Genomic DNA, 27,796 nt, shown 5'->3' with positions numbered 1-27,796 from the left:
TATCTTAAAATTTCTAATATCAGAGGATGATGAAGAATATTGTCCGTAAGGGTTTAGAGTCAGGAGCAAGGAATTCGATAATGACTTCAGCAGACACGGAATCATTTGGATTCTTTGAAGGTAGATTTCGTCCTTGTGATTTATCCACAGCCTTCTTCATGGTTTGCTCAATCCGTGTTTTTCAGTACCAAATCTTCTCTTTTTCCGAGCTTTACCAATACACTACTCTTTATCATCAAACTTTTTACTGTTAAGGTCGTTTATAGTTTTTGCTGCTTCATCAGTATTTCGAGAACTAGTTAGCAGTTTAGGGTGTTTTTCAGAAACTTCACATTCAAAGTATATAAGTCCAGAAGATAGACACATATAATTGTTGGCGTAGACATGCTGCGAGATTTCAAAATACTGATTGCTAATTTTCGATGATTCGTATGGCAATTCTCGTTACAAGATGCAGATGAGTAAATGATGGGGTTTTGATAAATATAAAGATTTTTCGAAAAGTCAAAGATCAATGAAGTTGTTAATAAGTTTACTGCTAATGTGGCGAGATATGAAAGGTTCCCCGGTAATAATGATGAAGGGGTAATCATTATAATAAGGCTTATTCGAATGAACAATTGAAGTTGGTTTGCTGGAGCTGTGACAAAACCGTGTATTTTTAGAAGGGATTGAAAAGTTATTTTAGCTGGTAAATGCTAAAAGGTCTGACATGGATACATGTTAAATTATGACTTTGGTTTCAAGAGTTTTTCAGGTACGTAACTGTGGATAACATGTGGTTGGATCATCATCTCGATTGTTCATTATTTGAAGTGTCTTCAGGTATTTCGAAGGGCTTGAACACAGATTATAATCGTTAATATACATACAATGTTCTAACACAGTTTTGAAGTTAAAGTATAGCTTTGAAAGATGTAAGAATCTAAGAGTGATGATACCGGTTATAACTTGAATTGAATTCGGCGATTTCAAAATCAGAAAATGTAATTAGATTTTTGAATGAGTATGGTTGTTTTGATTTCTATAAAAGAATGTATATTGTTATGAAAGTAGGGAGTATAATGGATGATTTGCTGAATCAGATTCGAAGAATGTGTAACAGACTGAAACCCGGGCTAGTTGTAAGTTGTCTATTTTGCCCTAAGGGTTTGTGCTTGGTCTTAAGTGCTTTTATTTTAATTATTTTATTAGTGTTTTATTATAATTGTGTTGTGACCAGTTTGTGACAAGGGTCCCAGAACAGGTTGGTTTATTTAATTTAGACTCCGTTAGGACCGCCTAAGGAGATACGAAAGGTTATCAGATAAGATAACTGGTAAATACCTGTGTAATATGGGGTATGAGTTTATAACTCATTTAAGTGTATGTATCTGGATAGTTCTATCCATTTCTCATTTCATCAATAAAACACACACGAACCATACACAAACACATACTTAAACCCTAATTTTAGTTGGTGAGCCTTTGGATTAATTGAAGCTAGAGATATATTCCTTGTGATTTCGTGATCAATATAAGGTATGCATATCATAGATTCATGCTTTGATTCTTGCTCTAATTGGGTTTTTGTGTTAAATGAGTTTTTGATAGAAATTAGCTCAAATTTAGTTGTTTGATGTTTGTTATGCTCAATTGATGTTAGAAATAGGTTGTATATATGTTTAGTAGCTTCCATGTGCTTAAAATTTGATCAAAATCGCTCAAAAATCGAGTTTTGGGCGAAAAATGTTCGAAATCAGCGTAAGTGTTCGAACCAGTTGCTACAGTGTTTGCTACAGTATTTTGGTACAGTATTTTGCTACAGTACCCGAACTGCTACAGTATCACTATTTGCTACAGTGTGTCGCTATTTGCTACAGTGTTCGCTATTTGCTACAGTGTCGCTATTTGCTACAGTGTTCGTTATTACTATAGTGCCACTATTTGCTACAGTGTTCGGTATTGCTACAGTACCCGTGTTGCTACAGTACCGAGTTGCTACAGTGTTCGGAAATCACTATTTGCTACAGTACTTTTATGAAATTGAAACGGGCGTAACTTTCAAACCGTAACTCCGTTTTTGATGAATCAAATATCGTTGGAATCGTATTGAAGAGTAATTTTCAATGGTGAACTTTTAAGAAACTAGATCAAACTGTTTTTAGGTCGAAAAAATAGTTTTAGTGTGTATGTCGTGTTTTGCACGCACCTGTATGCCATTATTGAGTGGAGTCATGATGTAGACTCATAAAATTATGAATATATGGTGTTATGACCTAGTTAATCGTATGAAATGATTATATTATTTATTGAATATGTATATTAACTTTGTTTGTGTTGTTCTCAGGTTATAAGGACAAGGAGGAAGCTCAGAAATAATAACTGAACAGTTGCTGGTAATTGGTGAGTGGGTCTATCTCCGGATAGAGTTTAAGTAGCATATCATGCTACTGTGGTTGACTCTTTTACCATGTATAGTGTAGAAATTTCCATGTTAGAATGATATAGTATGCCTGATGTTGTATGTGATTTATGTGTACACTGTGTGAATGACACCAGTCGGGCCTAGGGAGACTGGGGACTCGAAACCGTGCCTAGGAGAGGTTAGAGTCCGTATGAGGTCAACCGTGCCTAGGGGAGGTTGGGTCCATAGGCTACTGATTGTAGAGTATAGTGTGAACGATGCATCCCCTGCATCTGGATAACTATACTGTGAATTGAGTAGCAGGGACTATCGGTAGACTCAAGTCCGATCAGCTAGGAGTCGTGTGCTCGTACAAGCCGCCGATCCTCGTATTGTCTTATTGTATGCTAGTTGGTAGTTAGCAAGTACTGTTGTTAGTATATAGCTTGTGTGTGGCTTAAGCTATATCTGTTAGATAGATTCCATTCACTTAGTGGTGCGCTAATCCCCCACATATTCTCCCCTTGCAGGTTTAGGTACTGCTAGTCGGGAAGGGTGCTATTGCAAAAGACATGTTTGACAACCCAACTCTGATGTAGACTTTTGTATAAATAATGTTTTGTGATAACGTAACACCGTTGTGTAAACTTAAACGTAATGACGTGACTTATATTGTGTTTGTTAATAAAGTCTTCCGCTGTGTATTTAAAAAAAAAATGGCCGGTGTTACAAGTTGGTATCAGAGCATGGTTTGGCAGCAAATACGTGCGCGTATTTTGTTCCCAAACCCTGAGGCAAGTCAAACATGTCTGTGGGAGTGGGGGCTAAGTGAAAATAGGATGTACGTGTGTTAGTTGTGATTGAACTAACTGTTATCCACTAAGCTTTTGTGTGAGCTGTTTTGTAGCACAGGTATGGCTGATAGAAACGCAACTGGCCCATCTAACCCCGAAACATTCAGAGCACCAGAAGAAGGTGTTGAGTCAGATGATGATCAGAGTAGTTACATCCTTCAGTTAGAAAGCAAGCTAAAAGAGGCTGAGGACAAAATTAATGAGCTTGAATTGGCGAGGCATTCTGGAAATGATGATACACCACCTGGATTCCCAACAGCGCAATCCCAAACGATACCTAATGTGCCCCAGAACCAGTTTCAGAATCAAATACCTAACCAATATTATATGCCACCACAAAACACCTTTACTTACCAAAATTCCATGATGATGAATCCATACCAAATGCAAATGTTCCATCAACCTTACATGCAACCACCCAAAAGATGTACGTATAAGAACTTCCGTGATTGCATACCACCCGTGTTGCTACAGTACCGAGTTGCTACAGTGTTCGGAAATCACTATTTGCTACAGTACCTTTTATGAAATTGAAACGGGCGTAACTTTCAAACCGTAACTCTGTTTTTGATGAATCAAATATCGTTGGAATCGTATTGAAGAGTAATTTTCAATGGTGAACTTTTAAGAAACTAGATCAAACTGTTTTTAGGTCGAAAAAGGAGTTTAGTGTGTATGTCGTATTTTGCACGCACCTGTATGCCATTATTGAGTGGAGTCATGATGTAGACTCATAAAATTATGAATATATGGTGTTACACAACGATATATGTTATAAAATTATGAATATATGTTTTGTGTTACTTGAACAGGATCTGTTCTATAGGTTCGTACCTCTGTATTCTTGACTCCTAAGAAGACAGAAATCCATGTCTGGTTGATGAATCAGGACCATGTAACTAGAGCGTGATTAACATAGCCTATGGTTTCGAGTTTCGACCATGGGCTCGGTAGAGGATCGTTGCCAACTCATCTGATGGGTTCTGGCATGGTTACATGGTTATCTGACAGACAAATAATTTTTTATAAGTAACATCACCATCAGCCCGTAGTATGATATTGTCCGCTTTGGACACAAGCTGATCACAAATGGGCTACCCGCGCACGAGTACAACCCCGGATCGCACTTCTACCTCACGGATTTGCTTCTCGGGTAAACACCCTCAAAACGCGTCATACTTGAAGAGGTATCCACACCCTTATAAGGAGTGCTTTGTTTTCCTCTCCCACCGATGTGGGACGAGTCTGTTACAACTCTCCCCCCCTTCGGGACACTGCGTCCCCGCAGTGCACATCGATGCGGGCCCTAGCTCTGATACCATAAGTAACATCACCATCAGCCCGTAGTATGATATTGTCCGCTTTGGACACAAGTCGATCACCGACGGGCTACCCGCACACGAGTACAACCCCGGATCGCACTTCTACCTCACGGATTTGCTTCTCGGGTAAACACCCTCAAAACGCGTCATACCAGAAGAGGTATCCACACCCTTATAAGGAGTGCTTTGTTTTCCTCTCCCACCGATGTGGGACGAGTCTGTTACAGAATGTAACATATTAATTGTAAATTTATATATCTCTCGGGTATTACCTACCCGTTAAAAAAATATGTCACAATTAATATTTTGTACAAAAGAATTTTATTACAGTCTTTATGGAAATATATGTGTATATTTCTTCAGATGTAATATAGATTTAATGAGTTAATATTAAATTAAACTCACTTGATTTATGGTTAAGGCTAGGATAGATAATTTCTAAACTTTAGAAATTACATAATCGTCGTAGAATATTTTCCCAATGAAGTTATGAATCAATACTTCATCATTGTGGTATTCCTTAGTATCTAAAGGGCATATGACGTCGATGCTCATGGGACAGATTGTGAAGTTGAGGTTTGCGATGCGGTTGTTGTTGGTGGTGGTAATGGTACTGTTGATGTTGTTGATGGTGGTACTGGTTATGTTGCTGGTGCTGCTGCTGGTATTTGTAACCTTTGCACCATATTCTCCAAAGCCACTACCCGAGCGCGAAGCTCGTTGACTTCTTCTATTACACCGGGGTGATTGTCGGTTCGGACGAGCGGATAAATAAGATCTAGAATTTGGTGTAGTATATAATCATGACGAGATACTCTAGAAATGAGAGAGAAAATGGTGTTTCGGACAGGTTTGCCGGTAAGTGCTTCAGGTTCATTGCCAAGAGGGCAATGTGGTGGATGGAAAGGATCGCCTTCTTCTTGTCTCCAATGATTAAGGAGGCTACGAACCCATCCCCAATTCATCCAGAATAGATGATGGCTGATTGGTTGATCCATTCCAGTCACACTGCTTTCGGAGCTTGAGTGGGATTCCATTTCGGAATTCGAGGAACTTGAACTGATGACGAATTCCATTTCGTATTTGATAAAGGATTTTTCGATACGAAATGATTTTCCGGCTATCGGGTGATTTTCTAACTACATAGAATATCTATATATATATATATAGATCAAAAGATTTCATAGATTACGGAGGAATTTACGGAATATGTCAGGCAAAGTTTACGGTAATAGATACGATAAGATATGATTTAGCAGATACGCTAAGATATGAATTTTGTCTATACACTATTCATGCAATCAATGCAGCAAGACGTGTCTAGACTAAGAATGATAAGCAGGTAGTTTCCTAAGGATGGTAAGTAGATGATTTCTGACTAAAAATGATAAACAAAACTTTTGACATGCAGACACGGTTGAAGTCCAGACTCACTAATGCATCTTAACAACTATCAGTTAGACACACTAATGCAAGACCTGGTTCGCTAAGACCACCGCTCTGATACCAACTATATATATATATATATATATATATATAGGACTCGTTCATATACATTATAAACGATTCACAATAGTTGATTACATCGCGAGGTATTTGACCTCTATATGATACGTTTTACAAACATTGCATTCGTTTTTAAAAGACAAACTTTCTTTACATCAAAAATTGACGGCATGCATACCATTTTATATTACATCCAACTATAATTGACTTAATATTAATCTTGATGAACTCAACGACTCGAATGCAACGTCTTTCAAAGTATGTCATGAATGACTCCAGGTAATATCCTTAAAATGAGCTAATGCACAGCGGGAGATTTCTTTAATACCTGAGAATAAATATGCTTTAAAGTGTCAACCAAAAGGTTGGTGAGTTCATTAGTTTATCATAATCAATCATTTCTGTAATAGTAATAGACCACAAGATTTCAGTTTCCATAAATATCCGTACACTCGCAAGTGTTTAAAAGTATTCTATAAGTTGTAGGCACCCGGTAACAAGCCTTAACGTTCATGTTTTACCCTCTGAAGTACACCAGATCAGGTGTGTTTAAAATAACCTCGAAGTACTAAAGCATCCCATAGTCAGGATGGGGTTTGTCAGGCCCAATAGATCTATCTTTAGGATTCGCGCCTACCGTACATAGACAAGTAGTTTAATGTTACCAAGCTAAGGGTATATTTCTGGTTTAAACCCACATAGAATTAGTTTTAGTACTTGTGCCTACATCGTAAAACATTTATAAAACAACGCATGTATTCTCAGCCCAAAAATATATATTGCAAAAGCAATTAAAAAGGGAGCAAATGAAACTCATAATACTGTATTTCATAGGAATTATGTATATGACGGCACTGAACAAGTGCAGAGTTTGTCTCGGATTCACGAACGTATCAATATTGTGATTCAATATTGCAGGAAAGTACGTAGACGCAACGAAAATGATAAACGTTAGGTTGACCTCACGAGCAATACCCTCGATCAATACCCATAACCTCCATAGCTATAACCCATAATTTCCTTAGCTCTATCCCGTTTGAAAACTTATTTTGAAATCGTCTGAGTATAACTCCGTCGTAGTATTTTATGTATACTAATAATATCTTGAAATAATACAAAGAAAATATATATATGTAATTCGATTGAGAGAGTTTAGAGAAATATATATTCAAGTTTCTATGAAATAATGAAACCTATTGAATTCTATTTATAAAAGATTTTTGAATTATTAAAGTGAATTATTAAAGTATGAATTATTAAAGTAAATTATTAAAGTATGAATTATTAAAGTGAATTATTAAAGTATGAATTATTAAAGTAAATTATTAAAGTGAATTATTAAAGTATGAATTATTAAAGTGAATTATTAAAGTGAATTATTAAAGTATGAATTATTAAAGTGAATTATTAAAGTGAATTATTAAAGTATGAATTATTAAAGTTAAAGTAAAGTAAAAGTAAAGTAAAGGTAAAGTTAAAGTATAGTAAAAGTATAAAACTATATATGTATAATACGCGTATAAATATATATAATATTAATTTAAATCGTTATACATATTTAATAAAATAAAATATAAATATCATTATCTTTATCATACTGGTTAAGTAATGAGTTGTCAAAAGTGGTTCTAAGATATATACATTTTAATAATAAAGTTCTTTTTAAACTGAAAACGTTTTTTGTACTTTTGAAACTAAATCAAATAAATATGATAATTTTGTTTTCCAAAACTAAATATATTTAAGAATCATTTTGTTAAAAGGTTAAAATAATGGAAATCGTTATATCATAAAACATTTTAGAAAAGTAGAATTATATATATTCATAATAGGTTTCAAGTTTTTAAATTACAGTCTGTTGGTGAAGCATGGGATAAAGTCCAAAGGTTAAATAAACGTATGAAATCATCTTAATGAAAAATGTCGAGTTACTTAACTTGTCGATATCCAACATCTAAGTTATTTACACTCTACGTTCTTATTTTCATATTAAATAAAATGAAAGTTAACATAGTTATCTTATCAAGGTCACGAGGAAAATATTATAAAACATGCCTTGGAAATTAAACAGGAATTTTCACTAACCCTTGTCTAGTTTCCGTTAATTGACACATTTGTTCTTATTTATAAATCACTTTATCATTTTCCGAATGTTGCCAAAAAGAATAGATTTCTTAAATCACAGTGGACCTCATAACATAGGCCCGTAATCATATCATAATGTATCTGATAATTCAATCATTTGATATTATCTCTTAATTCTGTCGATAAATATATCGAAACAAATACGTTCATGTAAAGTATCATATATCTAATACTTTGTTAATGTTTTCAGTTAATATTATATATTATATATACATATCTATATACTCATAATTGTTCGTGAATCGTCGAACACGGTCAAAGGGTAATTGATTACATGAATGTAGTTCCAAACTTTTTGAGATTCAACATTACAATTTCTGCTTATCGTGTCAGAAACATATAAAGGTTAAGTTTAAATTTGGTCGGAAATTTCCGGGTCGTCACAATGGGCAAAATGTCCAGTTGCGTGGAGAGGACAGTATATGCGAGGTGATCACAGTCACCCAACTATTATGCTTGAAGCGGTCGCCTCGTATGATAATTGGATTTGGCATGCGTATTTTGGTGTTGCGGGTTCAAACAACGATATTAATGTGCTAAACACTAGTGATTTGTTCAACTCAATGCTTAATGAGGAAATGCCTGACGTTCCTTATCAAATAAACGGGGTTCATTATAGCAGGGGGTATTATTTAGCTGACGGTATTTACCCAACTTGGGCGGCATTTGTTAAGGGATTTTCAAGTGCCGTTGACGAAAAACTTACTTACTTTACAAAGAAACAAGCGAGCGCTCGCAAAGATGTTGAAAGAACGTTTGGGATCCTACAAGGCCGTTGGCATATTCTTCAGCAACCCGCACGAGCTTACGAAGTGAATATAATGAGACAACTAATGTACACGTGCATCGTGATACACAACATCATTATCGAAGACAATGGATACAACCTTGCTGAGAATGATTGGGTAGTTGAGCCCGTCCAACATATACAACGTACGTGGATCGATAGGTGTGACGCTCGTTGATAGTGCTCCAAATGAACATATATTTAGGCACAATATCCTTCCAATATGTAAAGCTTTTAGTTGCAATTGTTCTATTTTTATGTAATATTTGTTTAAATAAATAAGTGCGAAGACAAAAGAAGAAAACGACGATTTGAAGACGCAAATGACCAAAAAGCTCAAATCTACAAGATATAATTCAAGTGGTTCAATTTATTGATGAGAAACGTCCAAAAATGATAAGAGTACAAGCCGCAAAACGCAAAGTACAAGATATTAAATAGTGTAGTGACCCGAACTTTTCCATGTTTATATATATTAATTGAGATTGATATTTACATGATTAAATGTTTCCAACATGTTAAACAATCAAACTTGTTAAGACTTGATTAATTGAAATATGTTTCATATAGACAATTGACCACCTAAGTTGACCGTGATTCACGAACGTTAAAACTTGTAAAAACTATATGATGACATATATATGGATATATATATAGTTAACATGATACTATGATAAGTAAACATATCATTAAGTATATTAACAATGAACTACATATGTAAAAACAAGACTACTAACTTAATGATTTTTAAACGAGACATATATGTAACGATTATCGTTGTAAAGACGTTTAATGTATATATATCATATTAAGAGATATTCATACATGATAATATCATGATAATATAATAATTTAAAATATCATTTGATATTATAAACATTGGGTTAACAACATTTAACAAGATCGTTAACCTAAAGGTTTCAAAACAACACTTACATGTAACGACTAACGATGACTTAACGAATCAGTTAAAATGTATATACATGTAGTGTTTTAATATGTATTTATACACTTTTGGAAGACTTCAATAAACTTATCAAAATACTTCTACTTAACAAAAATGCTTACAATTACATCCTCGTTCAGTTTCATCAACAATTCTACTCGTATGCACCCGTATTCGTACTCGTACAATACACAGCTTTTAGATGTATGTACTATTGGTATATACACTCCAATGATCAGCTCTTAGCAGCCCATGTGAGTCACCTAACACATGTGGGAACCATCATTTGGCAACTAGCATGAAATATCTCATAAAATTACAAAAATATGAGTAATCATTCATGACTTATTTACATGAAAACAAAATTACATATCCTTTATATCTAATCCATACACCAACGACCAAAAACACCTAAAAACACTTTCATTCTTCAATTTTCTTCATCTAATTGATCTCTCTCAAGTTCTCTCTTCAAGTTCTAAGTGTTCTTCATATATTCTACAAGTTCTAGTTACATAAAATCAAGAATACTTTCAAGTTTGCTAGCTCACTTCCAATCTTGTAAGGTGATCATCCAACCTCAAGAAATCTTTGTTTCTTACAGTAGGTTATCATTCTAATACAAGGTAATAATCATATTCAAACTTTTGTTCAATTTCTATAACTATAACAATCTTATTTCAAGTGATGATCTTACTTGAACTTGTTTTCGTGTCATGATTCTGCTTCAAGAACTTCGAGCCATCCAAGGATCCATTGAAGCTAGATCCATTTTTCTCTTTTCCAGTAGGTTTATCCAAGGAACTTAAGGTAGTAATGATGTTCATAACATCATTCGATTCATACATATAAAGCTATCTTATTCGAAGGTTTAAACTTGTAATCACTAGAATATAGTTTAGTTAATTCTAAACTTGTTCGCAAACAAAAGTTAATCTTTCTAACTTGACTTTTAAAATCAACTAAACACATGTTCTATATCTATATAATATGCTAACTTAATGATTTAAAACCTGGAAACACGAAAAACACCGTAAAACCGGATTTACGCCGTCGTAGTAACACCGCGGGCTGTTTTGGGTTAGTTAATTAAAAACTATGATAAACTTTGATTTAAAAGTTGTTATTCTGAGAAAATGATTGTTATTATGAACATGAAACTATATCCAAAAATTATGGTTAAACTCAAAGTGGAAGTATGTTTTCTAAAATGGTCATCTAGACGTCGTTCTTTCGACTGAAATGACTACCTTTACAAAAATGACTTGTAACTTATTTTTCCGACTATAAACCTATACTTTTTCTGTTTAGATTCATAAAATAGAGTTCAATATGAAACCATAGCAATTTGATTCACTCAAAACGGATTTAAAATGAAGAAGTTATGGGTAAAACAAGATTGGATAATTTTTCTCATTTTAGTTACGTGAAAATTGGTAACAAATCTATTCCAACCATAACTTAATCAACTTGTATTGTATATTATGTAATCTTGAGATACCATAGACACGTATACAATGTTTCGACCTATCTTGTCGACACATCTATATATATTTCGGAATAACCATAGACACTCTATATGTGAATGTTGGAGTTAGCTATACAGGGTTGAGGTTGATTCCAAAATATATATAGTTTGAGTTGTGATCAATACTGAGATACGTATACACTGGGTCGTGGATTGATTCAAGATAATATTTATCGATTTATTTCTGTACATCTAACTGTGGACAACTAGTTGTAGGTTACTAACGAGGACAGCTGACTTAATAAACTTAAAACATCAAAATATATTAAAAGTGTTGTAAATATATTTTGAACATACTTTGATATATATGTATATATTGTTATAGGTTCGTGAATCAACCAATGGCCAAGTCTTACTTCCCGACGAAGTAAAAATCTGTGAAAGTGAGTTATAGTCCCACTTTTAAAATCTAATATTTTTGGGATGAGAATACATGCAGGTTTTATAAATGATTTACAAAATAGACACAAGTACGTGAAACTACATTCTATGGTTGAATTATCGAAATCGAATATGCCCCTTTTTAATAAGTCTGGTAATCTAAGAATTAGGGAACAGACACCCTAATTGACGCGAATCCTAAAGATAGATCTATTGGTCCTAACAAACCCCATCCAAAGTACCGGATGCTTTAGTACTTCGAAATTTATATCATATCCGAAGGGTGTCCCGGAATGATGGGGATATTCTTATATATGCATCTTGTTATTGTCGGTTACCAGGTGTTCACCATATGAATGATTTTTATCTCTATGTATGGGATGTGTATTGAAATATGAAATCTTGTGGTCTATTGTTACGATTTGATATATATAGGTTAAACCTATAACTCACCAACATTTTTGTTGACGTTTAAAGCATGTTTATTCTCAGGTGAATATTAAGAGCTTCCGCTGTTGCATACTAAAATTAGGACAAGATTTGGAGTCCATGTTTGTATGATATTGTGTAAAAACTGCATTCAAGAAACTGATTTCGATGTAACATATTTGTATTGTAAACCATTATGTAATGGTCGTGTGTAAACAGGATATTTTAGATTATCATTATTTGATAATCTACGTAAAGCTTTTTAAACCTTTATTTATGAAATAAAGGTTATGGTTTGTTTTAAAAATGAATGCAGTCTTTGAAAAACGTCTCATATAGAGGTCAAAACCTCGCAACAAAATCAATTAATATGGAACGTTTTTAATCAATAAGAACGGGACATTTCAGTTGGTATCCGAGCGTTGGTCTTAGAGAACCAGAAAATTTGCATTAGTGTGTCTTATCGAGTTTGTTAAGATGCATTAGTGAGTCTGGACTTCGACCGTGTTTTCTTTAAAAATGATTGCTTAACATTTTTGTTGTAAACTATATATTTTTAACATATGAATATTATGTGATATATTAATCTCTTATCGTGTTTGATATTATGTGATAGATGTCTACCTCTAGAACAAGTCCCATTGACTCACCTAATAATAATGAAGAGTCAAATGTAAATTGGAATGATTCGTGGACTGATTCACAAGTTCCCGAAGAGGAACCGGAAGAAGAGGTGGAACCGGAAGAAGAATCGGAACCGGAAGAAGAATCGGAACCGGAAGAAGAAATAGAATCGGTGGGGGAAATAATAAAACGGTTAAGTAAAAGAGAATCCTCAACCAACCGACCAAGGTTAATTATGGTCAATGGTGTTTCCGCCAAGGAAGCAAAATATTGGGAGGATTACCAATTCTCTGATGAATCGGATTCCGACGAGAATTCTGATGATGTTATAGAAATTACCCCAACTGAATTTAAAAAGAAAAAAGAAAATAATAAGGGAAAAGGCATAAAAATAGAGAAATCTAATTCCAACCCCGATGAACTTTATATGTATCGTCAACCCCCGAAGTCCTTAAGTTGTAACAATGACCCGGGAACCTCTAAACCACCAGGTTTTTCTAAACCAATGTGGATAACGACGGCTCGTATTAGGGGAACATCATATATCCCTAGAAACTTGGTAAAACGAACCAAAACCGAACAAGAAGAAACGAGCGAGTCGGAATAAGATAGTTATATTCGTGTGGTGTAATATATATAATATAGTGTGCTTATGCTTTATGATATATGTAAAAATTGCTTGTATTAATAAGTATTTTTTTTTATGAATCTAACTCTTGTCTATTTTACAGTATAAAAACACAAAATGGATAGACAACCCAATATTTTAAGAGACCTACCCGGAGACATGATTGATGAAATCTTGTCTAGAGTCGGTCAGAATTCCTCGGCACAACTATTTAAGGCGAGATCAGTTTGTAAGATATTCGAAGAACGTTCCAAGAATGCCTTGGTTTATAAAAGGCTTTCGTTCGGAAGATGGGGAATATCACATTGGGAAATCCATAAGTTACGATGTGTTTACTTTGACGCATATATTGCGGGGAACCCAAATGCTATTTTACGCAACGGGTTAAGAAATTATTTTGACTCAGTATATCCGAATATAGGACTTCGTGATTTAGAAAAAGCGGCTAACATGCAACATAAAGAAGCATGTTATGCTTACGGGTTAGTAATGTTCGCTTCTCACCAAAGTGAGAACAAGAACATCGGGCTACAACTATTAAACAAAACGTTCCCACAAGTGACGGAGTCGGTAATTGGGGTAAGAAATGAGGTTTTTAGGTTATTACGAGACTGTTGGTCATTACGTAACCCTCGTCCCTTTGATGACGTTACAACACGCTGTCTTATCAACGGCCATAACGGTTATGTTCCACAAGACCAAGGATGGGAAGTAGTCCTAGTAAAACCAGAATGCATGACTTGTTTCTGGAAGTATGAATTACGTGTCTTTATTGCCTTTGCTGAACGACTTGTGTACTAGCTAGAATTATCTTCACAACTATCTTGTATCAAAGTTATTATGTGCTATATTTCATGCTTTATGTAAAATAAGCGGTATTGTAAGTTTGTAAAATATTGTATAAAAGTTTGAACGCGAAATATTATTACAATCAGTTTTTCATATAGAATTGTAGTAGTTGAATTGTATATTAGCTACTAAGTATGAACTTAACGGGTAGGTACTACCCGAATTTAAACTTATAAAATGCTAATATGAAGAAAAAGCTTTTATAAATGAGTTCATATTATGCTACGAAATACTATTAACTACTCTTAATATTCTGTATGATTAACTTATTCCATTTGACTATTTTGAAGGAAGGGGCACCGACTACTCGACACACCGTGAATATGAATGAAGAGGAATTTCGTACTTTTCTAGCTTCAAACATAGCCGCAGTACAGGCTGCGCTACATACCAACAATAACCTTGGATCTGGCAGTACAGGAAATCGTGTAGGATGCACCTACAAAGAATTCACTGCCTGCAAACCTTTGGAATTTGATGGAACCGAAGGACCGATCGGATTGAAACGGTGGACCGAGAAGGTCGAATTGGTGTTTGCCATAAGTAAGTGTACTGAAGAGGACAAAGTGAAGTACGCTACGCATACCTTCACAGGTTCTGCGTTAACATGGTGGAATACCTATCTAGAGCAAGTGGGACAAGATGATGCGTACGCACTACCGTGGTCAGCATTCAAGCACTTGATGAACGAGAAGTACCGTCCCAGAACCGAGGTCAATAAGCTCAAGACAGAACTTAGAGGGTTACGAACCCAAGGATTTGATATTACCACGTACGAAAGACGATTCACAGAATTGTGCCTATTGTGTCCGGGAGCATTCGAAGATGAGGAAGAGAAGATCGACGCGTTTGTGAAAGGATTACCGGAAAGAATCCAAGAAGATATAAGTTCACACGAGCCCGCCTCCATACAACAGGCATGTAGAATGGCTCACAAACTAGTGAACCAGATTGAAGAAAGAATTAAAGAACAGACTGCTGAAGAGGCCAATGTGAAGCAAGTCAAAAGAAAGTGGGAGGAAAACGGTGATAAGAATCACCAATACAACAACAACAGCAATTACAACAATAATCGCAACAATTATCCCAACAATCGCAACATCAATCGCAACTACAACAAACGGCCCAACAACAACAACAACAACAACAGCAACAGCAACTACAACAATCATCCCAACAACAATAATAACCGCAACAACAACAATAATCAGAAGCAGCTATGCCAAAGGTGTGAAAAGTATCACTCGGGGTTCTGCACCAAATTTTGCAACAAGTGTAAAAGAAATGGTCATAGCACGGCGAAGTGTGAGGTCTACGGACCAGGGGTTAATAGAACGAAAGGAACAAATGGTGTCGGAACGAGTAATGGCGGAGCAAGTAGTGTCGGAGCAAGTTATGCCAATGTAGTTTGTTATAAATGTGGAAAGCTGGGCCACATTATTAGAAATTGCCTGAACCAGGAGAACACGAATGGACAAGGCCGCGGAAGAGTTTTCAATATTAATGCGGCAGAGGCACAGGAAGACCCGGAGCTTGTTACGGGTACGTTTCTTATTGACAATAAATCTGCTTACGTTTTATTTGATTCGGGTGCGGATAGAAGCTATATGAGTAGAGATTTTTGTGCTAAATTAAGTTGTCCATTGACGCCTTTGGATAGTAAATTTTTACTCGAATTAGCAAATGGTAAATTAATTTCAGCAGATAATATATGTCGGAATCGAGAAATTAAACTGGTTAGCGAAACATTTAAGATTGATTTGATACCAGTAGAGTTAGGGAGTTTTGATGTGATAATCGGTATGGACTGGTTGAAATAAGTGAAAGCAGAGATCGTTTGTTACAAAAATACAATTTGCATTATACGAGAAAAAGGAAAACCCTTAATGGTGTACGGAGAAAAGGGCAACACGAAGCTACATATTATTAGTAATTTGAAGGCACAAAAAATAATAAGAAGAGGTTGCTATGCTGTTCTAGCACACGTCGAGAAAGTACAAACTGAAGAAAAGAGCATCAATGATGTTCCCATTGCAAAAGAATTTCCCGATGTATTTCCGAAAGAATTACCGGGATTACCCCCACATCGATCCGTTGAATTTCAAATAGATCTTGTACCAGGAGCTGCACCAATAGCTCGTGCTCCTTACAGACTCGCACCCAGCGAGATGAAAGAACTGCAAAGCCAATTACAAGAACTTTTAGAGCGTGGTTTCATTCGACCAAGCACATCACCGTGGGGAGCTCCTGTTTTGTTTGTCAAGAAGAAAGATGGTACATTCAGGTTGTGTATCGACTACCGAGAGTTGAACAAACTTACCATCAAGAACCGCTACCCACTACCGAGAATCGACGACTTATTTGATCAACTACAAGGCTCGTCTGTTTATTCAAAGATTGACTTACGTTCCGGGTATCATCAAATGCGGGTGAAAGAAGATGATATTCCAAAGACTGCTTTCAGAACACGTTACGGTCATTACGAGTTTATGGTCATGCCGTTTGGTTTAACTAATGCACCAGCTGTGTTCATGGACCTTATGAACCGAGTGTGTGGACCATACCTTGACAAGTTTGTCATTGTTTTCATTGATGACATACTTATTTACTCAAAGAATGACCAAGAACACGGTGAACATTTGAGAAAGGTGTTAGAAGTATTGAGGAAGGAAGAATTGTACGCTAAGTTTTCAAAGTGTGCATTTTGGTTGGAAGAAGTTCAATTCCTCGGTCACATAGTGAACAAAGAAGGTATTAAGGTGGATCCGGCAAAGATAGAAACTGTTGAAAAGTGGGAAACCCCGAAAACTCCGAAACACATACGCCAGTTTTTAGGACTAGCTGGTTACTACAGAAGGTTCATCCAAGACTTTTCCAGAATAGCAAAACCCTTGACTGCATTAACGCATAAAGGGAAGAAATTTGAATGGAGTGATGAACAAGAGAAAGCGTTTCAGTTATTGAAGAAAAAGCTAACTACGGCACCTATATTGTCATTGCCTGAAGAGAATGATGATTTTGTGATTTATTGTGACGCATCAAAGCAAGGTCTCGGTTGTGTATTAATGCAACGAACGAAGGTGATTGCTTATGCGTCTAGACAATTGAAGATTCACGAACAAAATTATACGACGCATGATTTGGAATTAGGCGCGGTTGTTTTTGCATTAAAGACTTGGAGGCACTACTTATATGGGGTCAAAAGTATTATATATACCGACCACAAAAGTCTTCAACACATATTTAATCAGAAACAACTGAATATGAGGCAGCGTAGGTGGATTGAATTATTGAATGATTACGACTTTGAGATTCGTTACCACCCGGGGAAGGCAAATGTGGTAGCCGATGCCTTGAGCAGGAAGGATAGAGAACCCATTCGAGTAAAATCTATGAATATAATGATTCATAATAACCTTACTACTCAAATAAAGGAGGCGCAACAAGGAGTTTTAAAAGAGGGAAATTTAAAGGATGAAATACCCAAAGGATCGGAGAAGCATCTTAATATTCGGGAAGACGGAACCCGGTATAGGGCTGAAAGGATTTGGGTACCAAAATTTGGAGATATGAGAGAAATGGTACTTAGAGAAGCTCATAAAACCAGATACTCAATACATCCTGGAACGGGGAAGATGTACAAGGATCTCAAGAAACATTTTTGGTGGCCGGGTATGAAAGCCGATGTTGCTAAATACGTAGGAGAATGTTTGACGTGTTCTAAGGTCAAAGCTGAGCATCAGAAACCATCAGGTCTACTTCAACAACCCGAAATCCCGAAATGGAAATGGGAAAACATTACCATGGATTTCATCACTAAATTGCCAAGGACTGCAAGTGGTTTTGATACTATTTGGGTAATAGTTGATCGTCTCACCAAATCAGCACACTTCCTGCCAATAAGAGAAGATGACAAGATGGAGAAGTTAGCACGACTGTATTTGAAGGAAGTCGTCTCCAGACATGGAATACCAATCTCTATTATCTCTGATAGGGATGGCAGATTTATTTCAAGATTCTGGCAGACATTACAGCAAGCATTAGGAACTCGTCTAGACATGAGTACTGCCTATCATCCACAAACTGATGGGCAGAGCGAAAGGACGATACAAACGCTTGAAGACATGCTACGAGCATGTGTTATTGATTTCGGAAACAGTTGGGATCGACATCTACCGTTAGCAGAATTTTCCTACAACAACAGCTACCATTCAAGCATTGAGATGGCGCCGTTTGAAGCACTTTATGGTAGAAAGTGCAGGTCTCCAATTTGTTGGAGTGAAGTGGGGGATAGACAGATTACGGGTCCAGAGATTATACAAGAAACTACCGAGAAGATCATCCAAATTCAACAACGGTTGAAAACCGCCCAAAGTCGACAAAAGAGCTACGCTGACATTAAAAGAAAAGATATAGAATTTGAAATTGGAGAGATGGTCATGCTTAAAGTTGCACCTTGGAAAGGCGTTGTTCGATTTGGTAAACGAGGGAAATTAAATCCAAGGTATATTGGACCATTCAAGATTATTGATCGTGTCGGACCAGTAGCTTACCGACTTGAGTTACCTCAATAACTCGCGGCTGTACATAACACTTTCCACGTCTCCAATTTGAAGAAATGTTTTGCTAAAGAAGATCTCACTATTCCGTTAGATGAAATCCAAATCAACGAAAAACTTCAATTCATCGAAGAACCCGTCGAAATAATGGATCGTGAGGTTAAAAGACTTAAGCAAGACAAGATACCAATTGTTAAGGTTCGATGGAATGCTTGTAGAGGACCCGAGTTCACCTGGGAGCGTGAAGATCAGATGAAGAAGAAATACCCGCATCTATTTCCAGAAGATTCGTCAACACCTTCAACAGCTTAAAATTTCGGGACGAAATTTATTTAACGGGTAGGTACTGTAGTGACCCGAACTTTTCCATGTTTATATATATTAATTGAGATTGATATTTACATGATTAAATGTTTCCAACATGTTAAACAATCAAACTTGTTAAGACTTGATTAATTGAAATATGTTTCATATAGACAATTGACCACCCAAGTTGACCGGTGATTCACGAACGTTAAAACTTGTAAAAACTATATGATGACATATATATGGATATATATATATAGTTAACATGATACTATGATAAGTAAACATATCATTAAGTATATTAACAATGAACTACATATGTAAAAACAAGACTACTAACTTAATGATTTTTAAACGAGACATATATGTAACGATTATCGTTGTAAAGACGTTTAATGTATATATATCATATTAAGAGATATTCATACATGATAATATCATGATAATATAATAATTTAAAATCTCATTTGATATTATAAACATTGGGTTAACAACATTTAACAAGATCGTTAACCTAAAGGTTTCAAAACAACACTTACATGTAACGACTAACGATGACTTAACGAATCAGTTAAAATGTATATACATGTAGTGTTTTAATATGTATTTATACACTTTTGGAAGACTTCAATACACTTATCAAAATACTTCTACTTAACAAAAATGCTTACAATTACATCCTCGTTCAGTTTCATCAACAATTCTACTCGTATGCACCCGTATTCGTACTCGTACAATACACAGCTTTTAGATGTATGTACTATTGGTATATATACTCCAATGATCAGCTCTTAGCAGCCCATGTGAGTCACCTAACACATGTGGGAACCATAATTTGGCAACTAGCATGAAATATCTCATAAAATTACAAAAATATGAGTAATCATTCATGACTTATTTACATGAAAACAAAATTACATATCCTTTATATCTAATCCATACACCAACGACCAAAAACACCTACAAACACTTTCATTCTTCAATTTTCTTCATCTAATTGATCTCTCTCAAGTTCTATCTTCAAGTTCTAAGTGTTCTTCATATATTCTACAAGTTCTAGTTACATAAAATCAAGAATACTTTCAAGTTTGCTAGCTCACTTCCAATCTTGTAAGGTGATCATCCAACCTCAAGAAATCTTTGTTTCTTACAGTAGGTTACCATTCTAATACAAGGTAATAATCATATTCAAACTTTGGTTCAATTTCTATAACTATAACAATTTTATTTCAAGTGATGATCTTACTTGAACTTGTTTTCGTGTCATGATTCTGCTTCAAGAACTTCGAGCCATCCAAGGATCCATTGAAGCTAGATCCATTTTTCTCTTTTCCAGTAGGTTTATCCAAGGAACTTAAGGTAGTAATGATGTTCATAACATCATTCGATTCATACATATAAAGCTATCTTATTCGAAGGTTTAAACTTGTAATCACTAGAACATAGTTTAGTTAATTCTAAACTTGTTCGCAAACAAAAGTTAATCCTTCTAACTTGACTTCTAAAATCAACTAAACACATGTTCTATATCTATATAATATGCTAACTTAATGATTTAAAACCTGGAAACACGAAAAACACCGTAAAACCGGATTTACGTCGTCGTAGTAACACCGCGGGCTGTTTTGGGTTAGTTAATTAAAAACTATGATAAACTTTGATTTAAAAGTTGTTATTATGAGAAAATGATTGTTATTATGAACATAAAACTATATCCAAAAATTATGGTTAAACTCAAAGTGGAAGTATGTTTTCTAAAATGGTCATCTAGACGTCGTTCTTTCGACTGAAATGACTACCTTTACAAAAATGACTTGTAACTTATTTTTCCGACTATAAACCTATACTTTTTTTGTTTAGATTCATAAAATAGAGTTCAATATTAAACCATAGCAATTTGATTCACTCAAAACGGATTTAAAATGAAGAAGTTATGGGTAAAAAAATAAGATTGGATAATTTTTCTCATTTTAGTTACGTGAAAATTGGTAACAAATCTATTCCAACCATAACTTAATCAACTTGTATTGTATATTATGTAATCTTGAGATACCATAGACACGTATACAATGTTTCGACCTATCATGTCGACACATCTATATATATTTCGAAACAACCATAGACACTCTATATGTGAATGTTGGAGTTAGCTATACAGGGTTGAGGTTGATTCCAAAATATATATAGTTTGAGTTGTGATCAATACTGAGATACGTATACACTGGGTCGTGGATTGATTCAAGATAATATTTATCGATTTATTTCTGTACATCTAACTGTGGACAACTAGTTGTAGGTTACTAACGAGGACAGCTGACTTAATAAACTTAAAACATCAAAATATATTAAAAGTGTTGTAAATATATTTTGAACATACTTTGATATATATGTATATATTGTTATAGGTTCGTGAATCAACCAGTGGCCAAGTCTTACTTCCCGACGAAGTAAAAATCTGTGAAAGTGAGTTATAGTCCCACTTTTAAAATCTAATATTTTTGGGATGAGAATACATGCAGGTTTTATAAATGATTTACAAAATAGACACAAGTACGTGAAACTACATTCTATGGTTGAATTATCGAAATCGAATATGCCCCTTTTTATTAAGTCTGGTAATCTAAGAATTAGGGAACAGACACCCTAATTGACGCGAATCCTAAAGATAGATCTATTGGGCCTAACAAACCCCATCCAAAGTACCGGATGCTTTAGTACTTCGAAATTTATATCATATCCGAAGGGTGTCCCGGAATGATGGGGATATTCTTATATATGCATCTTGTTAATGTCGGTTACCAGGTGTTCACCATATGAATGATTTTTTATCTCTATGTATGGGATGTGTATTGAAATATGAAATCTTGTGGTCTATTATTATGATTTGATATATATAGGTTAAACCTATAACTCACCAACATTTTTGTTGACGTTTTAAGCATGTTTATTCTCAGGTGATTATTAAGAGCTTCCGCTGTCGCATACTTAAATAAGGACGAGATTTGGAGTCCATGCTTGTATGATATTGTGTAAAAACTGCATTCAAGAAACTTATTTTGTTGTAACATATTTGTATTGTAAACCATTATGTAATGGTCGTGTGTAAACAGGATATTTTAGATTATCATTATTTGATAATCTACGTAAAGCTTTTTAAACCTTTATTGATGAAATAAAGGTTATGGTTTGTTTTAAAATGAATGCAGTCTTTGAAAAACGTCTCATATAGAGGTCAAAACCTCGCAACGAAATCAATTAATATGGAACATTTTTAATCAATAAGAACGGGACATTTCAAATAGTACGCAAGGACGTTCGAAAATCCGGAACCGGGACCTGAGCCAACTATCAACACGCGACGCAACGGAGCTAAAATTACAAGTCAACTTTGCACAAGAATATAATATAATATTTAAATAATTATATAAATTATTTATATATTATATATTATATTAAATAATGTCGACAAACTAGCAAACAAAAAATATGTGGGCTGGATCTGACGGCCATGCGATCGCATGAGAAATAGGCATAAAACTCATGCGAGTACATGAGGCCATGCGAGTGCATGAGATTTGCACTAAAATCTCATGCGACCGTATGAGTTACTGTAGCAGGCCGCATTCTATAAATTCAGCATTTTTCAGACGAATTTTACACACAAATATCAATCTTTTTCTATCTACTCTCTATCTCAATATATATATATATATATATATATATATATATATATATATATATATATATATATATATATATATATATATATATTTATATTTATATATTTATATATATTTATATTTATAATTTTAATTTTAAATTAAGTTTAATAATAATTGGGTTATTGTAAGGAATGTTTTACGGGTTTTAAGTCGAAATTCTGTCCGTGTAACGCTACGCGATTAATCACCACTGTAAGCTATGTTCTTCCTTTTTAAATTAATGTCTCGTAACTAAGTTATTATTATGCTTATTTGAGCCAAAGTAATCATGATGTTAGACTAAATATTAAAGACGGGGTTATTAGATTTTGTACCATAATTAAGGTTTGGACAAAAGACCGACACTTGTGGACATTGGACTATTGACTATTAATAGATAGGGGGTATTGTCTAATCGAATGACAACTCATTAGAATCTGTCGAACCTATCTTCAAATTAGTCAATCTAATAATTATTAAAATGATTATGTATGCTCTATTTAGTGACGTTTATACGACATCTTTTACGATCATTTAATTAATTATTCGGGTTGGGTAATTGATTATTCATTCTGATCAAGTGGGTAAATTAATATTCATATCTCATTAAAACAGGGGTGGATTACATACAAGGATAATTGGTGTAATTGTTAACAAAGTAATAAAACCTTGGATTATACGCAGTCGATAACCTGGTGTAATCATTAAACAAAGTATTAAAACCTTGTTACAGTTCGAATCCCTAATTAGTTGGAATATTTGACTTCGGGAATAAGGTTAATTTGACGAGCATTTTATAATTATGACCGATGAACTATTATGGACAAAAACCAGATAGGTATCAAATAAACCAGGACAAAGGACAATTAACCCGGGTAATAAATTAAAATCAATACGTCGAACATCATGATTACGGAAGTTTAAATAAGCATAATACTTTTATTTCATATTTCATCGTACCTTTATTTACTGTCATTTTAATTACTACAATTTACTTTATCGAAATTTAAATTCTGTCATTTATATTATCGTCATTTATCTTTACGCTTTATTTAAAATCGACAAACCGATCATTAAACGGTAAGACCCCCTTTTATAATAATATTACTATGTATAATTATATATATTATAGTTGTTAAAAATATAGCGTTAAACTCAGCTAGCTCCCTGTGGAACGAACCGGACTTACTAAAAACTACACTACTCTATAATTAGGTACACTGCCTATAAGTGTTGTAGCAAGGTTTAGGTATATCCCATCTATATAAATAAATAAAAAACTTGTGTAAATTATATCGTATTTAGTAGTAAAAATATAACTATTTCGTATACGCCGCTGCACACATCAAGTTTTTGGCGCCGCTGCCGGGGAACCGGCGAAACGCTATATTTTTACGCTATATTTCTTATCTCTAATTTTGTAAAAATATTTTGTATTTATATAAAAACATAAAAAATAATATATATATAAATATATATATATATATATATATATATATATATATATATATATATATATATAAGTGTTAATCAAAAAGTTTTTATAATAAAAAAAATAAAAAAAATTGTATTTTTATCATTTTAGTTATAATTTGTCTTTTTATCGTTTAATCGTAATTTGTTTATTTATCGTTCATAATATTAGTTTCATAGTTATAGATTTGCCGTAGATTTTTAGCTTTTAAGACTTTGCCGTAAAATTTCTTAAGTGCTTTTTCTTTAGATTAAGATTTAGGCGCTTTAGCATTTTGCGACGCCATTCATATATTTTAGTGCCTTTTAAGTTATTGCCGTTTTGGATATAGATTTCCTTTTAAGCTTTAATACTTTTAGGCGCAACTTTTTAGATTTAGTTTTTAAAATTTTAAGTTTCGACATTTTTCTTTCTCGATTTTTATTTTTCGGCGTTTTTCGACGCGCTCTTTTTCTTTCTTATTTCTCGACGCTCTAGTTTTTAGGACATAGAATTTTCTATTTCTTCTCTAAAATTTCAAAATGAAAAATTATTTTAAGTGGTTAAATTGATAGACATCCAAAAATTTCTGGTTCGTAGTAATAGCTGGATTTGTTAGTGGCGAGTTGTGGGCTTCCGATTTAAAGGGTCCTGGCTACCTGCTGCATCTATTGGCTATTCAAAACGTGGGAAAAATCAGAAAAGTCTATTAATTTGATAGCTTATATAATTTTTTTTATTTTTATAACTAATAGGATATTCAGTGAATGCACCGAGCAAAACGTTCACCACCTTTCATACGTTCACCACCTGTAACTCGATCAAGACATCTAGCCAATATTGTTGCCGTTGATTTTTCTTTAGAATCATCATCTATTCAAACAAGTACTCCAACTCAAATTTCCGATAATCCATTTTGTGAACCCGACTTCAAAATTGAAAACCCGGAGAATATTCAAGGACAATTCCAAGATCCTGAACCACTAATCATTCCTCCTGAACCACAAACCGTTAAATCAGAATCCTCTAGTGATTAGTATTCAACAATTTCAATTATGGAAGTAACGGAACCTCTAAGTATGGAAGATCGAATGAGAGCCACACGCACTGGCCAAGGTCACGCTATTATTAACCCAAACATTAATGCGTCAGATTATGAAATCAAAGGACAAATCCTACACATGGTAATTAATCAATGCCAATATAGTGGTACGCCAAAAGAAGATCCAAACGAACATCTTCGTACCTTTAATAGGATTTGTACTCTATTCAAGATTAGAGAAATTGAGGATGAACAAATCTATCTCATGTTGTTTCCCGGGACTTTAAAGAGAGAAGTCAAAGATTGGTTAGAATCGTTACCTGAAGGGGCGATTGATACATGGGATGTTTTAGTTAAAAATTTCTTAAACAATTCTTTCCGGCATCTAAAGCCGTGAGACTTCAAGGAGAAATTGTTACGTTCACACAAAAGCCAAATGAAACTCTATATGAAGCTTGTACAAGATTTGGAAAGTTGTTGAGAGGATGTCCTCAGCACGGTTTAGATACTTATCAAATAGTACAAATATTCTACCAAGGTATCGACATTGCTACACGAAAAGACATCGACATAGAAGCTGGTGGTTCTATTATGAAGAAAACCGCAACTGAAGCTTACAAAATTATTGATAACACAGCCTCCCACTCACATGAGTGGCACCAAGAAAAAGATATCTTTCGTTCATCTAAAGCGGCTAGAGCCGATTCTAGCCATGACTTTGATTCCGTTTCCGCAAAAATAGATGCTTTCGAGAGACAAATGGAAAAGATGACTAAAGATATTCACGCAATACGAATCAGTTGTGAGCAATGCGGTGGACCACACTTAACGAAAGATTGTCACATTGAGCAAACCATGGAACAACGAGAGAATGTTTCCTACATGAACCAAAGGCCGGGAAATAATTATCAAAATAATTATCAACCGCCAAGGCCGAACTTTAATCGAAATCAAAACATTCTTTAAATCGAATTGGACCCAACAATAACTCGTACAACCAACAAGGTCCGAATAACCAACAGACTCAAAACAATACTTTCAATCATCAAAGACCTGGCTTGTATAAACCACCACAACAAACCGAAGAGAAAAAGTCAAATCTAGAAGAAATGATGGCAAAGCTAATGGAATCTCAAACACAATTTATTAGATCTCAATCCCAAACAAATGAGAGGTTTGATCAGTCATTAAGAACTCAACAAGCTTCCATTTTAAATCTAGAAAAACACGTAGGTACTCTTGCTAGCATGATGAGTGAGAGGGAAGAAGGAAAGCTACCGAGTAATACTGAAGTAAATCCTCGAAATGAGAATGTTAATATGGTGTCAACGAATTCTGAAAAACCAACACCAGAAGATGGGAAGGTTTTAGATGTGAGTAACAATGAAGAAGTTACACCACCACCACCACCCGAGTATATAAAGCCAGTGGTGGTACCATACAGACCACCCATCCCGTTTCCAAGAAAAGGAGTTGAGTATGAGCAAGTAATAGGTAATAAAGTTTGTGATACCTCTAGAAAGAAGAAGAAGAATAAGAAAGTACAAGAAACAAAAATTGTAAAAATAAACCCGGTGAAGACAGTTCCACCGAAACCTCCACCCGGGGTGGGTGATCCGGGTGAATTTATTGTTCCTTGTCTACTTAGTGATCGTGTCATGTATGATGCACTAGCAGATTTAGGTGCGAGTGTGAGTGTTATGCCTCTTTCATTATATAAGAGATTAGGAGTAGGTGAGTTAAGTCCAACAGAGATGAGTGTCCGACTATTTGATCAAACCATTAGGCACCCAGTTAGAATTGCTGACAACCTACCCATTCAAGTGGGTAATTTAACCTTTCTAGTCGAATTTATTGTCATTGACATAGAAGAGGACTCAAACATTCCTCTAATTTTAGGTCGACCATTCTTAGCGTCCACCGGGGCGTTATTTGATGTAAGAAAAGGTAGAATGACACTTAGTAATGATGAAAAATCGATCACCTTTGTGAGTCGAAAGTCTAAATCTCCACCAACCAAAACCGTTGAACCAACAAAAACGATTGGTAAGAACCATGTTGTTTTACCAACTCCAACGGTAGTGCTTAACAATAATAAAACACCTAAGTGTGGGGAAGATGAAGTAACACCTAATGATGACTTGATAACAAAGAACCCCGTTGTTGATACGAAATTAAATGACTCCGTTATTAACAGTTCAATGAAGAAACTTATTAAACGGATTCGCGATGCTAGAACCAAGGGGAACTTTAAATTATGTAACCGGTTAGTATCCAATCTATCGCCTAAAGAAAAGACAAAACTAGTTGAATTTGTGGATATTACACAGGAATCCGACCAATGGCTTAA

General features: G+C 34.7%; 1 protein-coding gene and 1 non-coding gene across 2 annotated transcripts; both read left to right on the top strand.

The window, feature by feature from the left end:
- The first annotated feature begins 4,030 nt into the window (after window positions 1-4,030).
- On the top strand, window positions 4,031-4,254 carry LOC139879325 (small nucleolar RNA U3). The gene has a single exon (XR_011770171.1). It is a non-coding gene; the product is annotated as a small nucleolar RNA U3 (small nucleolar RNA).
- Window positions 4,255-8,635: 4,381 nt separating this feature from the next.
- LOC139874587 (uncharacterized) lies at window positions 8,636-9,178 on the top strand. Its single transcript, XM_071861996.1, has one exon. It carries the CDS (start codon window positions 8,636-8,638, stop codon window positions 9,176-9,178), a length of 543 nt encoding a protein of 180 aa, XP_071718097.1.
- The last annotated feature ends 18,618 nt before the right edge of the window (window positions 9,179-27,796 follow it).

The sequence above is a fragment of the Rutidosis leptorrhynchoides genome, chromosome 11 (genome assembly GCF_046630445.1).
Source record: "Rutidosis leptorrhynchoides isolate AG116_Rl617_1_P2 chromosome 11, CSIRO_AGI_Rlap_v1, whole genome shotgun sequence".
Classification (NCBI taxonomy): domain Eukaryota; kingdom Viridiplantae; phylum Streptophyta; class Magnoliopsida; order Asterales; family Asteraceae; genus Rutidosis; species Rutidosis leptorrhynchoides.
The sequence above is the reverse complement of the archived record's forward strand: the minus strand, read 5'-3'. Positions and strand labels throughout refer to the sequence as shown.